At 51.4% G+C, this 14275-nt stretch overlaps 1 protein-coding gene across 3 annotated transcripts in view; it reads right to left on the reverse strand.

The window, feature by feature from the left end:
- Window positions 1–551: 551 nt before the first annotated feature.
- The window catches only part of WIPI2 (WD repeat domain, phosphoinositide interacting 2), a 26797-nt gene continuing 13073 nt past the window's right edge, over window positions 552–14275 (reverse strand). For 2 of the 3 annotated variants that reach the window (XM_011961686.1, XM_011961687.1), the window contains 6 exons: window positions 13080–13150; window positions 8623–8730; window positions 7211–7375; window positions 6193–6300; window positions 4697–4794; window positions 552–3531 (listed from right to left, as the gene is read on the reverse strand). In XM_011961686.1, coding sequence (XP_011817076.1) covers window positions 3419–3531; window positions 4697–4794; window positions 6193–6300; window positions 7211–7375; window positions 8623–8730; window positions 13080–13150 — 663 coding nt within the window. In that variant the 3' untranslated portion in view covers window positions 552–3418. Of the gene's footprint in view, window positions 3532–4663; window positions 4795–6192; window positions 6301–7210; window positions 7376–8622; window positions 8731–13079; window positions 13151–14275 lie in introns of all 3 variants that reach the window. The other variant, XM_011961685.1, reaches the window with a different exon arrangement.

Below are 14275 nucleotides of genomic sequence, written 5' to 3' on the forward strand. Positions count from 1 at the left end.
ATGGAGCTCCTGGGTCCCCCGACAGGGGCAGGGCCTGCTGTTCCAGGGCGCCCACCACCTCCCAGACCAGCTCGCACCACCTGTCCGTTAAGCTTGGTGTTAAGAGAAAAGGCAGGGATGAAAGAGACCCACATGTAATCTCCATGTGAATTACACTTTTTTTTTTTTTTTTCCAGACAGTCTTGCTCTGTCCCCTAGGCTGCAGTGCAGTGATGCATTCTCGGCGCATGGCAACCTCTGCCTCCCAGGTTCAAGTGATTCTCCTGCTTCAGCCTCCCGAGTAGCTGGGATTACAGGCATGTGCCACCACCCCCAGCTAATTTTTGTATTTTTAGTAGAAATGGAGTTTCACCATGTTGGCTAGGCTGGTCTCGAACTCCCGACCTCAAGTGATCTGCCCACCTTGGCCTCCCAAAGTACTGGGATTAGATGTGTGAGCCACCATGCCCGGCCTCTGAATTACACTTCTTACCCGTATTGTCACCTCCCTCCCTCCTGGCTCTTTATTCAAACACCAGAACTGAATAAAAATTGTGTTTAATTGCAGAAGACACATTTATGTTGTAGCGTTTATTGGGTGCCCACCGCCGGCTGGGCACTGAGCTGGGCGTTTGCAGGACACGCAGTCACACAACACCTCACAACAGCCCTGTGAGGTAGGGATGAGTCCCGCAAACAGTCCAGAAAACGCGGGCTCCCAGGCACCCTGCCCGCTCCCGCAGCTAGGCAGGCGGTACAGCACGACTGAAGCAGTTCTTTTTGACTCCAGGTTCTATCCAGCTCTTGGTCCCATTGTTTTGGAGATTACAGGTTTGGTCCCAGAGTCCACTGAGCCCATTCACGACATTTACAGGTTTTGTTTCCTGTCCCCCACCCTCATTGTCCTTTTTGAAGTTTAGAAAAATATGATTAAAAAATGAATATGAATGTACAGTTTGGAGTTCAGCAAATTAGTACACGTTCTGTTTGGTTCCGGGTCCCTCTCCATCTGGGTCTCTGGCACAGCAGTAAGAGTTCTAAAGGGCAACTCAGTGGCCTCTCTCTGTCCCCGTCACTCCCGAGCATGTCTGAGGCCGCCAGCGAGGCTGGGACTCATGGGTTCGAGCAGAGGAAGAGGAGCTGGTGGGAGTGAATGGGCAACGGCAAAGTGGAGGCAGGTAACCCTCCACAATGGCTGCTCAGCAAACACAGAAATCCTCTTCATTCTTCTCGACCAAGAATCTGCAGTCCTCCTCCCTTTAGAGTGCACGGCTTAGCCCTGACCCAGGCAAGCACAGGGCTTCCTGTGGTCTGCATGGAAAGCACCCAGCCAGCCCTGCCAGGGCCACCCAAGGTGGGAGTGTGGGCCGAGGGTCACAGGATATCCGAGGCCTCCTCTGCAACTGCCTCATCTTATAGTGTGGGAAGCCGAGGCTGCGCGAGGAAGAGAATTCCCTGCATCTTTTAGTACTACCAATCCCACAGACAGACAAGAAAGACCTGGCAAAGGAGATTCGAGTCTCCAAATCCTCACGACAGGCAGGCACCAGAACAAACAGCACTTTAACACAGAACTGGAAATGCAGCTCACTCTTTGGTGATGGGGAACCCTAGCTCAGGGTTCCGTACCTCTTGTGTACTTTTCCCCCCCACGAACACTCACTCTAGCCAAACGTGCCTCCCAGGAGATGGAGTGCACGGTCAGGTTCTAGAGAGCCCTCTGGCCTTGCACCACAGGCCGCGGGCGTGGGTCAAGGCTGTGTGCTGCCGCGGCCCTTCTCATCCCTGCTCAAGCATAGCCCGCTCTGGCCTCGGTGGTCCCCACTGCCTCAGCCTGCGTGACCGGGATCCCATTTCATCAAAGGTCCAGGACAGACATGCAGGGTTTGAAGGAAAAGTTCAATCAGCCCACCTGCACCTCTGCCTAATGCAGATGTTGTGTGTGCCGCACACCAGCGGCTGAGAGGAAGCCTGTGTAGTTGAGTCCGACTCCAACGTCCCCTGCATTTAGTCTGCTGTAAAGCCAACCCAGGAACACTGGGGCATTTCGCTGCAGCCGCTCAGCGGAGGTGGCAACTCCCCTCCAGCTCTTCGCCCAGTGTGACCACGACAACCATCTGGAAACAGGCGTCCCAGCCTTCCTTGGTTCAAAAACCCGAGCCTGCAAAGGCAGGGTAAATACAGTTTTTGCCTTTTCCCTTCTATCCGTAACTTACACCACTCTAAAGATTCTAAAACCCTCTCTCCTGCCATTAACTCCACTTAAATACCCTCAACACTTTGGCTGCTAGGTGTCTTGGTTTGGAATGCAGAGTCTGAGGTACTTGAGGTTGTTTTAATTCCGTAAATAGGAAAAGGGAAGTGAGGCCAACACTGAAGCTTGCAACCACAATCTCTCATCGGTTTGCTGAGGAAATGTTCTAAGATGAAGATAGAAAGGCACATGTCGCCCTGTGAAGGACGTGGCCCAGCCGCCTTCTCTCTGTCGCTGTCTCCCGCTACGACCTCTCACACAGGTAGGAAGCCCCTGCAGACAGCAGGGCCCGCGAAAGGACAGCTCAGACGGCCACCACACTTGAATTCTGTGCTTTCCTGGGCATAGGAGTAGCTACAAACTTTCCTTAAAAAAAAAAAAATCACACAGTTTTTCAACAGGAAGAGTAAAGTAGAAGAACAGATCATTTAATTATACAAACAAAATCGCTTTCCTTTGCTCCAGGGAGTCCAGGCAACCTTTCATTTGCTGCCTGAAAGAAGAAAGGTTTTTAGTATCAGAAAGAACCTCGCTCTCCTCCAATATTCACATGGAAAACAAGATCAGAAACAAAAGTCCACCATGGAAGAAATCCCAGAGTGATCCAATTTGGAAAGAATTTAATTAACAAAATAAAACGGAGGGAAAATGGTCCAGGTGGGGCCCTAGGGAGAGAGGGCTCCTGCCCCAGCCGAAGTCTGCCCAGCACACCTGGTGGGCAGCCCCTGGGCCTGTCACTGCAGAACTGGCCTTGACAACCAGACCCACTGTGCATAATGCCACGGCTTCCTTATGCACTCGGCGTTATGTACAGATATTAAAAAACCCAACAGCAGGTGGCTGGAAAGTGGCTTCTAGCTCCCCTATGCTGGCTTGGCACGTTCATGCATGCAAAGCGAGGAGGTTTTGTGGGCTTCACCAAACAGTTAATTTTGGCAAAAAGAGAAAACAAACAAACAAAAAGCTAAAATTCGTAAGCAGGATTTAAAAGCCACTGAAGTGAAAACGATGTATGTCCTCAGCGTTATGGAGTTAAACTACTACTACAATCTTATTTTTTTTTTTTTTAATAAAGTCTCTGCCATCCTCTCCACCGACTCAGGTCAAAGTTCATAGCAGCAATGCACAAAGTCCTCTGTGAAGCCAGTGTTCTCTGCTCCCCGGGTCAGAGGTCACAGGTCAAGTTCAGTCAGTCCGAAGAATCATGGGTGGGTGCTCGCTGTCCTCATCCAGGCGCAGGGCACTGGCCTCGTCCTCCAGGCAGGCACCACCCACAGCACCCAGGTCGTCTGTGTAGGCTGCAAAGAGACAATGAAGTCACCCTTCAAAGGCTGGGGACACACCACAGACCCCATGACACAAACTGAGGACTGTGTTTTGGAAACACTGGTGTATGTTTATAAACTGCAGCCTGTATTAAGATGTTCTGAATTCTGATTGCTTTCTAACGAAATCTTTGCAGCCTTTGGTAGCTCGAAGCTCGAGATGAAGTCATTTGTTCTCTGACATTCATAAATGTCAAAATGACACCTGCACAATAAACAGGGGCTCCCTAATGGACGGGCCACAAACTCCCTTAAGCTGGTTACACAGAGCTCAAAAATAACGCCAGGAAAAAATAACGACACTAAGAGACTTTCAGGGCGGGCTTCACGAACCGCAAGTGCCCGAACCGGAAGTGCCGGTTCATGGATGGGAGTGGCGGCGAGCAGTGGGACAGTCCCGCGTGGGTGCAAAACCACAGGCTCTCCTGCTGGAGTGCAAGTTGGTTTTTTAAAGAAGGTGGCTCACACAGCCAAGGCTGCGGCTGGGGGATCTCGTGCATGGGTCTTAGTGCTGCCGCCGGAAGGGAGCCTGCTGGCCTCGTTCCCCTACAGCTTCTGCACTTCACAGGCCCAGCACAAAGGTGGTGCTCGATGCAGATTTGCTGAAGGACGAAAAAAAGGTGGGAGGGAAAGCCCGAGGCCAAACCCTTGGCAGTAGTTTTCAGGGTGGCATCTTGGCTGAGAGGTGGCCAGTCTGGGTGCAAGTCACATGCCCCCAGAGTCACCTGAGGCAGGATGACCACATTTTCTTCAAAAACGGAGAAAATGGGCCTGGTACGGTGGCTCAGGCCTATAATCCCAGCACTTTGGGAGGCTGAGGTGGGAGAATCACTTGAGCCCAGGAGGAGTTTGAGATCAACCTGGGCAACATAGGGAGACCTCATCTCTACTTAAAAAAAAAAAAAAAAAAAAAGTAAAGGAAACTGAATTCAGCCTTGAGAGGCCTTGGCACACCCATTTACCAACCTCGCCTATGTCCTCAGAACCAGTCCCCCGTTTCCCAATGAGGAGCCGGTGGGGTAGCTCCGGAGCCAGCAGGAGGCAGGAGCACTCCGGGGCAGTGGGTGGGGCTAATTACCTTCCAGGTTTGCGTCACGCCCCTTACCAAGTCTCGTTGGGGATGAAGGCACGTAAGTACCTTTTGCTGCAGCTGCGCCATATGTCTGAGTGACTAAGGGGCAGTCGTGAGAGGCAGAGTCCAAGATCTCATTGGCCGTCTCCAGACTGCCGTCCAGCCTGGAGGGGAGAAAGCGACACAACTCAGTGTCTCCACACAGGGCGGCCTCGCGAGCAGCACAGGCCACCTTGCCGCAACAGAGCCGACGTGCTACTCACCACACAGGGTACCAGGCATTCATCACGCCATGGCAACTTTCATCTCCTTGTGTATCTGTACACATTTTTACATGAAGAGTTTTACATAGAAAGTCTAAAGACGGAGTTATACCTAACAAGGCAGTATTTTACTTTTACGATGGAAGAACATAACTAATAACTAGGATTCATTATTTTAAGAAAGTCAGGCTAGGCCAGGTGCAGTGGCTCACGCCTGTAATCCCAGAACTTTGGGAGGCCAAGGTGGGTGGATCACGAGGTCAGGAGATCAAGACCATCCTGGCTAACACAGTGAAACCCCGTCTCTACTAAAAACACAAAAAATTAGCCGGGCCCGGTGGCAGGAGCCTGTAGTCCCAGCTACTCCGGAGGCTGAGGCAGGAGAATCGCTTGAACCCGGGAGGGTGGAGATTGCAGTGAGCCGAGACCGCGCCACTGCACTCCAGCCTGGGTGACAGACTCCGTTTCACCAAAAAAAAAAAGGAGGAAAAAAAAAAAAAAAAGGCTAGGTGCAGCAGCTCACTCCTGTTACCCCAACACTTGGGAAGGCCAAGGCAGGAGGCTCACTTGAGCCTAGGAGTTCCAGACCAGCCTGGACAACCTAGCAAGACCCTGTACAAAAAAATAATTAGCTGGATGTGCTGCGTGCCTGTAGTCCCATCTACTAGGGAGGCTGAGGTGGAAGAATCCCTTGAACCTGGGAGCTCAAGGCTGCAGTGAGCTGTGAATGCACCACTGCACTCCAGCCTGGGCGAGGGTGACACCCTGTCTCTAAAATAAATAATTATATTTTTGTTGGAACTTTTTGATGATAAAAAAATGTGTGAGACAGAATGAAAATGCATTACTTCCTGATGAACAACTGTTAACTCTCTGTTTTCCAAGGACAAACCTGTGCCTCACAGTGAGACAAGAGGCTCTCAACCACGTGCACCGACTTGTGGCGGCCACCACGCTGCGCCCTTCCTTTTGGAATGCGAAACTCCACCCTGCGGAGGAGGCCCTGGCCTCCTTGCGCCTCTCCCCCAGCTAAGAACAAATGCGGCTCCCGCCACCCCTGCGTGGTCTCTGTGCCCAGTCCCTGAGGGAGCCCTGACGCCGCCAGCCACAGCCCGGGGCTCCCTGTCCTGCAGTAGCATCGATTTCACCCGGAAAGCAAAGCTCTCGACCTGCGCGGCATGGGCTGCCATGCTGGAATCTGCCCCTTTATGTCACTGGTTTGCAAGGAAATAAACAAACATACGCCAAAAGCCCCCTGCCAGCACGGAGCAGCTCGCGAAGCGGCCGGAGCAGACTCACCGGTGCTGCTTCATCAGGGCGCACTCGCCGCCCTCCTGGGGGTCCAGGTTGTACATGTACAGGTATCCATCGGAGGCACCCACCAACAACCGCGGGATCTTCTGAATTCTAGGGAGAACAAAGAGCAGCCACATTCTAGACAACGGTCACAAAACGGTCTCATTACACGGCAGCCTCACTTTTGGCAGGTGAGGGAAGAGACCCCAGCAGAACGAGCACAAGAGCAGCTGCAGGCATCTGGCGCCCACTGACCTCAGCTCACAGGGCCAAGGCTGCACTCATGGCTGAGCCCTGAAGCCCATGGGAGACGAGAGCGGGATGAAACCGGTTTCGTGGCTTCCGGGATCATTATGGGGCCCTGAAGCCCAGAGGAGAAGAAAGTGGGACAAAACCGGTTTCGTGGCTTCTGGGATTTATTATGCGGCCCTGAAGCGCACAGGAGACGAGAGCGGGACGAAGCTGGTTTCGTGGCTTCTGGGATTATTATGGGTAGTTGTCGTCAGAGAAGTTTTCAAGGACACTAGTCAGATAACAGAACTGGAAAACGATGTTTAAAGACACACGGAAGCCCTAAGCCCTGCTAACACTGGATGTAATGACAATCTTTCCTGCACTCAGCACAGAACCTTAGATGATCCCAGAAGGTTCACAGGCCCTGTATGTGTTCTGAAGCTGGACCCTGGGGCCGGCCGGACGCCTGAGACTCGGCAAGTGTGGTTTCTGTGGCCCCAAAGGGTTAACTATGGCACGCTCACAAGGTTTGACTTAACATCTTTCATTAAAACTGCATACTGTCCACAAAACAGAACAGGAGACCGTGTGGAAATGGACCCCCACACAGAGTGGCAAGCCTAGCACCTGCCAGGGCGCCTCCCATCGCCGACAACTCTCGATGGAGTGTCGGCTCTAAGGAGCTGCTCCTGTTCGGGAGAAACATGGAAGGGGTCACAAGCTACCAGGACTGGGCCCCTCGGCCTGAGGCACACGGGGTGGGGACGGAGGCGCCAGCTCTACTCACGTGGCTAGCGAGCAGATGTTTTTGTGGCCGCAGAACGGCAGGCGGACCGTGGCGAAGGCTCTGCCCTGGTTGAACATTTCTGTCACTTGAGAAGGCAGGTAGCTGGTGGAGGCCATGAGCACTTTCCCGAAGTACCCGGTCCAGGTGGTGGGCTCCTCTGGGGGTCTGGAGGGAAAGGCCACTAGACACATGAAGCTGTACCCGCCCCAGGGGGATGGCCACCCCCTACTCACACAGATGCACAGCTCTGCAGCCAACAGCAAAAGTCTCCATTCTTCACAGGAAAGTTAAGAAGGGTTGGTTATAAGCAGACACTCAGGGCCCCGGGGGCGTCACGGGGCTTCCTCTGGGAGGTGTCGGAGGTGGGGGCGCTCAGCTTCAGGGAGAAGCAGCCGCAGCCTTTGAGTGGCCACAGACAAGACGTGGCAGGTGATCACATATCCCCTTTGCAAGGGTGTGAGGATGTCTAGGGCCTAACTGATGACCCCTGCTAGGTCTCTGTAACAGAAGTCTCCAAAAACCTTGAGTATAGACCCCAAAATGTTATTTTCCCGTGGCCTATTTGTGTTGTTATTCATCTTTTTTGGGGGGGAGGGCGGGGCATGTTTGTCTTTTTTTTTAAAGTTGTGATGAAATATACATAACAAAATTTATTTCTGACCATCTAAAGTATGTTATTGTAATGCTGATCTGAGTGGGATGTTCTTTTTAAAATTTTTAAAGAGAGGCTGGGCATGGTGGCTCACAAGCAGATCACTCGAGCCCAGGAGTTCCAGAGCAGCCTGGGCAACAGAGCGAAATTCCGTGTCTACAGAAAATTTAAAAATTAGCTAGGCATGGTGCATGCCTTAGTCCCAGGTACTCAGGAGGCTGAGGCAGGAGGATGGCTTGAGCCTAGCAGGTGGAGGCTGCAATGAATAATGACTGTACCACTGCACTGCAGCCTGTGCAACAGAGTAAGACCCTCTTAAAAGATAAGAAGACCGCCGTCACACTACATATTCGTGGCAATAATACTCGTGGAAGCCATCCATGTCTCTCTCTGCTTACCCGTGTGCAGGTAAGAGACAAGCCATTCATGGGCTGTCTGATCACGAACGCTTTTGTCGTGAGGGGAACCTGAGGAAGGGCCATCCGCACTGACTAGAGGATGTCCACCTGGGCCCTCCATGCCCTACGCAAGGCCTCTGTCTGTCCTGCGTGCTGCCCGTGGGAGAAGCTCATCTGCTGGGGCCCGTCCTCCTCACTGCCAAGCCTGGATGTGGAGGTGCTCGTTTCATGGCCAGCTTCAAGGTCTTCACTGGTTAACAATGTCAGAGGGTGGGCAGACCCGTGCTTACCTCCCATCCCGGCAGCAAGAGGGGACAAAGGGTTTTGCGTCATTTTTAAAGGAACGTGTATTTGCAACTCACTTTTCTTTCACAGTCTCGAGTTTGAAGATGTGCACGGTCTCCGTGTTGCTGGAGGCGGAGAGGAACATGCCGTCCATGCTGAAGGCCAGGGAGCAGATGCTCACACACCTGGGGAGATGCGCAGGTCGGGGCGGGCCACCGGAGCTAGCAGCTGCCCCAGGGGTTCAACTCAAGTGGAGAAGAGTTCCTGTCACAGGCACACTTGGGCCTGCTGGTAAGTTTTATTCCCCTCCAGCCACCTTCTCAAAACATTTTTTGAGAAGGAAATACTAAGAACAATTTGTTAACAAAGCTGCAACCTTCCAGATGACAAAAGAAATAGGAATTCACCAAACCACTTTTAGCTGAATTAGGATGGATTTATAGTCCTAAGGTGAGTAAAAGAAAACTCAGTAATTTAAGTTACAGCCATTCTTTCCATACCAGAGGGTAAATAGGCAACCTCGGTAAAGTTTAAGAACAGTGCAAAGGGCCGGTCACGGTGGCTCACACCTATAATCCCAGCACTTTGGGAGGCTGAAGTGGGAGGACCACAAGGTCAAGATATCGAGACCATCCTGGCCAACACAGTGAAACCCCGTCTCTACTAAAATTACAAAAATTAGCTGGCTGTGGTGGTGGGTGCCTGTAGTCCCAGCTACTTAGGAGGCTGAGGCAGAGGTTATAGTGAGCTGAGATCGCACCACTGCACTCCAGCCTGGGCGACAGAATGAGCCTCTGTCTCAATTAAAAAGAAAAAAAGAAAAAAAGAGCCGGGCACGGTGGCTCACGCCTGTAATCCCAGCACTTTGGGAGGCTGAGGGGGGTGGATCACGAGGTCAGGAGATCGAGACCATCCTGGCTAACACAGTGAAACCCCGTCTCTACTAAAAATACAAAAAAATTAGCCGGGCATGGTGGCAGGCACCTATAGTCCCAGCTACTCTGGAGGCTGAGGCAGGAGAATGGCATGAACCCGGGAGGCGGAGCTTGCAGTGAGCCGAGATCATGCCACTGCACTCCAGCCTGGGCGACAGAGCAAGACTCCGTCTCAAAAAAAAAAAAAAAAAAAAAGAACAGAGCAAAACTTTCAACAGGCAAAGTGGTTCAAGTGTATCTTAAAAATTAATCGGCATTCCAAAGCCACTAAATTCATGTAAATTTCTTCATAACACTAGAAATACAAGATACTTTCAGCCCTGTCCATAATAGCAAGGGGTTTTCCTGGCATCAGTGTTGACCATGTGTATTAATCAGGTATGGGTATGAATTAGGAATGGTTCTCGCCTTAACGCAGCATCCAACAATGGGAGTGGGGTCAGGCAGGTGCAAATGAAACCGCCTTTGAAAAATTATGACTGAAATGGTGTAAGAGATCTAACTTCACTGACTCCATCTTGCTTCTAATCTCCAAGCTATCTTTGTTCATTCCTGGGCACAGGCTGTTTTAACTTTGGGAGGAACCTTGCTTATGATATTTTGCAGACCCTGCACTTGATGGATCCGCTGGCCCCACACAGATCAATCAACTGGTTCATCTGATCTTGTGGCCCCCACCCAGCAACTGACCGAGTGCAAGAAGACAGCTCCGACTCCCTAAGATTTCACCTCTGACAATCAGCCCTCCTGGCCCACTGGCTTCTCCCCACCCAAGCTATCCTTAAAACCTTTGCTCCCCGAATGCTCAGAGAGACTGATTTGAGTAGTAATAAAACTCCAGCCTCCTGCACAGTCAGCTCTGCATGAATTACTTTCTCTCCTGCAATTCCCGTCTTTTTTTTTTTTTTCTTTTTTTGAGACGGAGTCTCGCTCTGTCGCCCAGGCTGGAGTACAGTGGCCGGATCTCAGCTCACTGCAAGCTCTGTCTCCCGGGTTTACACCATTCTCCTGCCTCAGCCTCCCGAGTAGCTGGGATTACAGGCGCCCGCCACCTCACCCGGCTAGTTTTTTTTGTATTTTTTAGTAGAGACGGGGTTTCACCGTGTTCGCCAGGATGGTCTCGATCTCCTGACCTCATGATCCGCCCGTCTCAGCCTCCCAAAGTGCTGGGATTACAGGCTTGAGCCACCGCGCCCAGCCAACAATTCCCGTCTTGATGAATCGGCTCTGTCTAGGCAGCAGGCGAGGTGAACCCCTTGGGTGGTCACCCAAATATTCCATTTGCTAAAGGCAAAGGAATATGGGAAAAATACACGTGGAAGGCACTAGAGAATCTTGGAGAAAGGGATTTAATCCAAGGATCAAAAAAAGGCCTCCTTGAGAGTGACACCTGACTTGGACTCCCAGGGTTACAGAACTCAGCCAGGCCACCAGATCTGCCAGCCCACGCAAGACCCTGGTGGGTAAAAGAGATTAGCTCTTCCGAGGATCTGAAAGTGTGGTACTGCTGGAGCCAGGACAGGGACAGTGAAACAGAATCAGGCTGGCGGAAGGGCTGGTGCTGGGAGGCCTGGTGAACCAAGGCAGGGAGCCCGGGACTCATCCTGCAGGACAGAGAGGGTTGATGGGAGATGTCAGGTGGGGTGTGATTGGATTATATTTACATTTTCAAAGAATAGCCCGGGTGAGTCTGAAGAATGGCCTGATGGGAATCCAGGGCAACAGCAGAAACCAGGCAAAGCCTGGATCAGGTGGTGTGGTGGGTGGGGCACAGGGCAGGCCCACAGCTGGGAGCTTCCTGGAGGCACTGTTCAGGAAGAAGGCTGCAGGGCCGAGTCCTTCTGGTTTGGGTGCCAGGGTGCTGGTGGGGGTGGCGAGTGGCGCTATTTACCAGGATGGGGGTGTGAGGGATGAGGGGCAGGGGCAAACTGGCCTGGGTGGCTGGATTAGCTGGAAATCTCAACTACCTTATAAGGAGTCAATCCCAACTCACGAAACGGTAAGATGTACATGAAGAAAATCTTACTAAGACAAAGAACTAGGAATATAAGGGAGCTCGGCACGTGCCTGCTTTAATGGGAAGTGTCCTGAAGATGCCAACTTCCCCCAGTAAGTTAATATCAGATGTGCGGATAACGAAACAGATATGAACATCCAGGGGAATAAATAGAGAAGCACCAAGAAAATAGCGAGCAGGACTTTCAATGCTCGAATATTAAAAGAATACTAATCAAGTGATATAATGGTATTAAATCAGCACAAAAAGAAATAGACTGATGGAAAGAAAGGCCTTAAAATGGGTAGCATTCCAAATTTGCAGGGCAGGAAGAATTATTCAACATTCACACTCCTACTATACACATTTTAGGAGGTTCAAACTGTTAAATATAAAAACTGTTCAGAATTATTTAGACTGATGGAAGGCCGAGGTGGGCAGATTTCCTGAGGTCAGGAGTTCGAGACCACCCTGGGCAACATGGTGAAACCCTGTCTCTACTAAAATACAAAAAAAGTAGCCGGGTGTGGACTGGGTGCAGTGGCTCACACCTGTAATTCCAGCAGGTGCCCAGTAGGCAGGAGGAATACGGGCACCTCAAGGAAGCCGGGCTACACATCTAGCCCCGGGATCGGCACACACACTGGCCAAAGGGGTGAGGAAGGGGGCTGGGTGAGGAGCGGCTCCAGGGCAGAAAGAGGCACAGGAGGGGAACTGAGCAGAAGCAGCAACACGGGAAAAACACAGAAAGGTGTTGCGTGAGGAGGACCAAGGGACACGAGGAGGCAGGAGCTGCAGGAGTGATGACGTTTGGGGATACCGAGGTGCACCTGCTGCCCTTGTGGGGATCCCATGAGGAAGGGGGACCAGATGGTGGGAGAGTCCCCGAAAGACAGCCCCTCCTCTTTCAATGGCCACCCTCAGGGAGGGAGGTACTGATCTGAGACGAGGAGCCAGAGACCTGAGGTCGGGTCCCGCTGACCACTGCCACGCCATTGCAAGTGGTCCCTAGGGCTCCGATCTGAGGCACTGGCTCCAAAGCCTGAGGCCTCCCCTGCTCTGCTGTCCGACGAGGGACAGTCCTGCCTCCAAAGCAGGCGCCACAGGGGGCATGCTAAGCACAGATGAGGGAAGCTTTGCAGCCTGGAGGGAGGAAGACAAGGGAACTCCAGGCTGCGACTTCTGGGTTAAAGGAAGGGACCAACGCCACTTGCTAAGGGTAAAAGCAGAGCTGGAGAGCCGTGAACAGGTTCTCAGAGCGCAGCCTTTAAAGGGGAGGGTGTGCTAGCCATGAGGTCGCTGCCCCGTCCCTTAGTGCCGGCTGGGAGCTACAGGGAACCGGAGGGCCCACCTGGTTATGCGAGCTGTTCACAACTCTCACGCTAGCTGATGGGATCGCAAACAAAAACCCAGTTTGCTTTTCTGAAAGTGCTCGTGAACTCCCGGGACAAGACCAACTCCCTAGATCTCACCCGGGGACCTAGCTGGGCTAGAAATGCTCGTGTGGAATTCTCCTGGGGTTTCTACTTGTTTGTAGCAAACATATAAGTGAAATCCAAATACAAGTTCTCCAGAATCCATTCTGGACATTCATAGACTTTACCTCTTCACTCCTCTCCGAAACTCAAAGAGTTTTTGTCCTTCTGGAATGGAAAATACCCTAATCACGGTCCCCTGTGGAAGGAAAAGAGAAAAGAATTTGAGCTGAGTTAAAACAGGAATTTCCGATCTTTCACAGCAGACTGCAAATGCGCCACACGGCTATCTCCAGGATAGCTCTGTCCCGGGCCACCAGGGAGTTTGGGGTCCCCCAGGGCCCCCCTTGAGCATCACCTCCACCCTTTTTGCCCCGAGCATAGAAAAACACCTCCCTATTCTATTGTTGACTTAATGTTCAATCTTTTCTTTAAACCTATTTTAACTGACTACTTACCCTCAACACTCACAGTCTTGAGGGCAAAAGTGGCATAGCATTCTATTGTTCTGAGTCATTTGAAGTTTAAACTATTAAAAATAAAAGCCTGGGCCAGGCGCAGTGGCTCATGCCTGTAATCCCAGCACTTTGGGAGGCCGAGGTGGGCAGATCACCAGAGGTCAGGAGTTTGAGACCAGCCTGATCAACATGGAGAAACCTTGTCTCTACTAAAAATACAAAATCAGCCGGGCGTGGTGGCGCACGAGTGTAATCCCAGTTACTCAGGAGGCTGAGGCAGCAGAATTGCTTGCACCTGGGGGGCGGAGGTTGCAGTGAGCAGAGATCGCACCACTGCACTCCAGCTCTGGGCGACAGAGCAAGACTCCGTCTTGGAAAAAAATAATAATAATAAAAGCCTGGACTTGTGTGTGGCACACAGGCAAGACCTTGTGGTCTGACAAGGCTTCAGACCCCACCAAGGTCTTTTCTGCCACTTTAAATTCAGTTACTGACCAAGGGAACTGATTAGCTGGAAATCTCAACTACCTTATAAGGAGTCAATCCCAACTCACGAAACGGTAAGATGCACATGAAGAAAATCTTACTAAGACAAAGAACTAGGAATACAAGGGAGCTCGGCATGTGCCTGCTTTAATGGGAAGTGTCCTGAAGATGCCAACTTCCCCCAGTAAGTTATTATCAGATGTGCGGATAATGAAACAGATATGAACATTCGGGGGAATAAACAGAGAAGCACCAAGAAAATAGTGAGCAGGACTTTCAATGTTTGAATATTAAAAGAATACTAATCAAGTGATATAATGGTATTAAATCAGCACAAAAAGAAATAGACTGATGGAAAGAAAGGCCTTAAAATGGGTAGC

This window comes from Colobus angolensis, unplaced genomic scaffold (genome assembly GCF_000951035.1).
Source record: "Colobus angolensis palliatus isolate OR3802 unplaced genomic scaffold, Cang.pa_1.0 Scaffold563, whole genome shotgun sequence".
NCBI lineage: Eukaryota > Metazoa > Chordata > Mammalia > Primates > Cercopithecidae > Colobus > Colobus angolensis.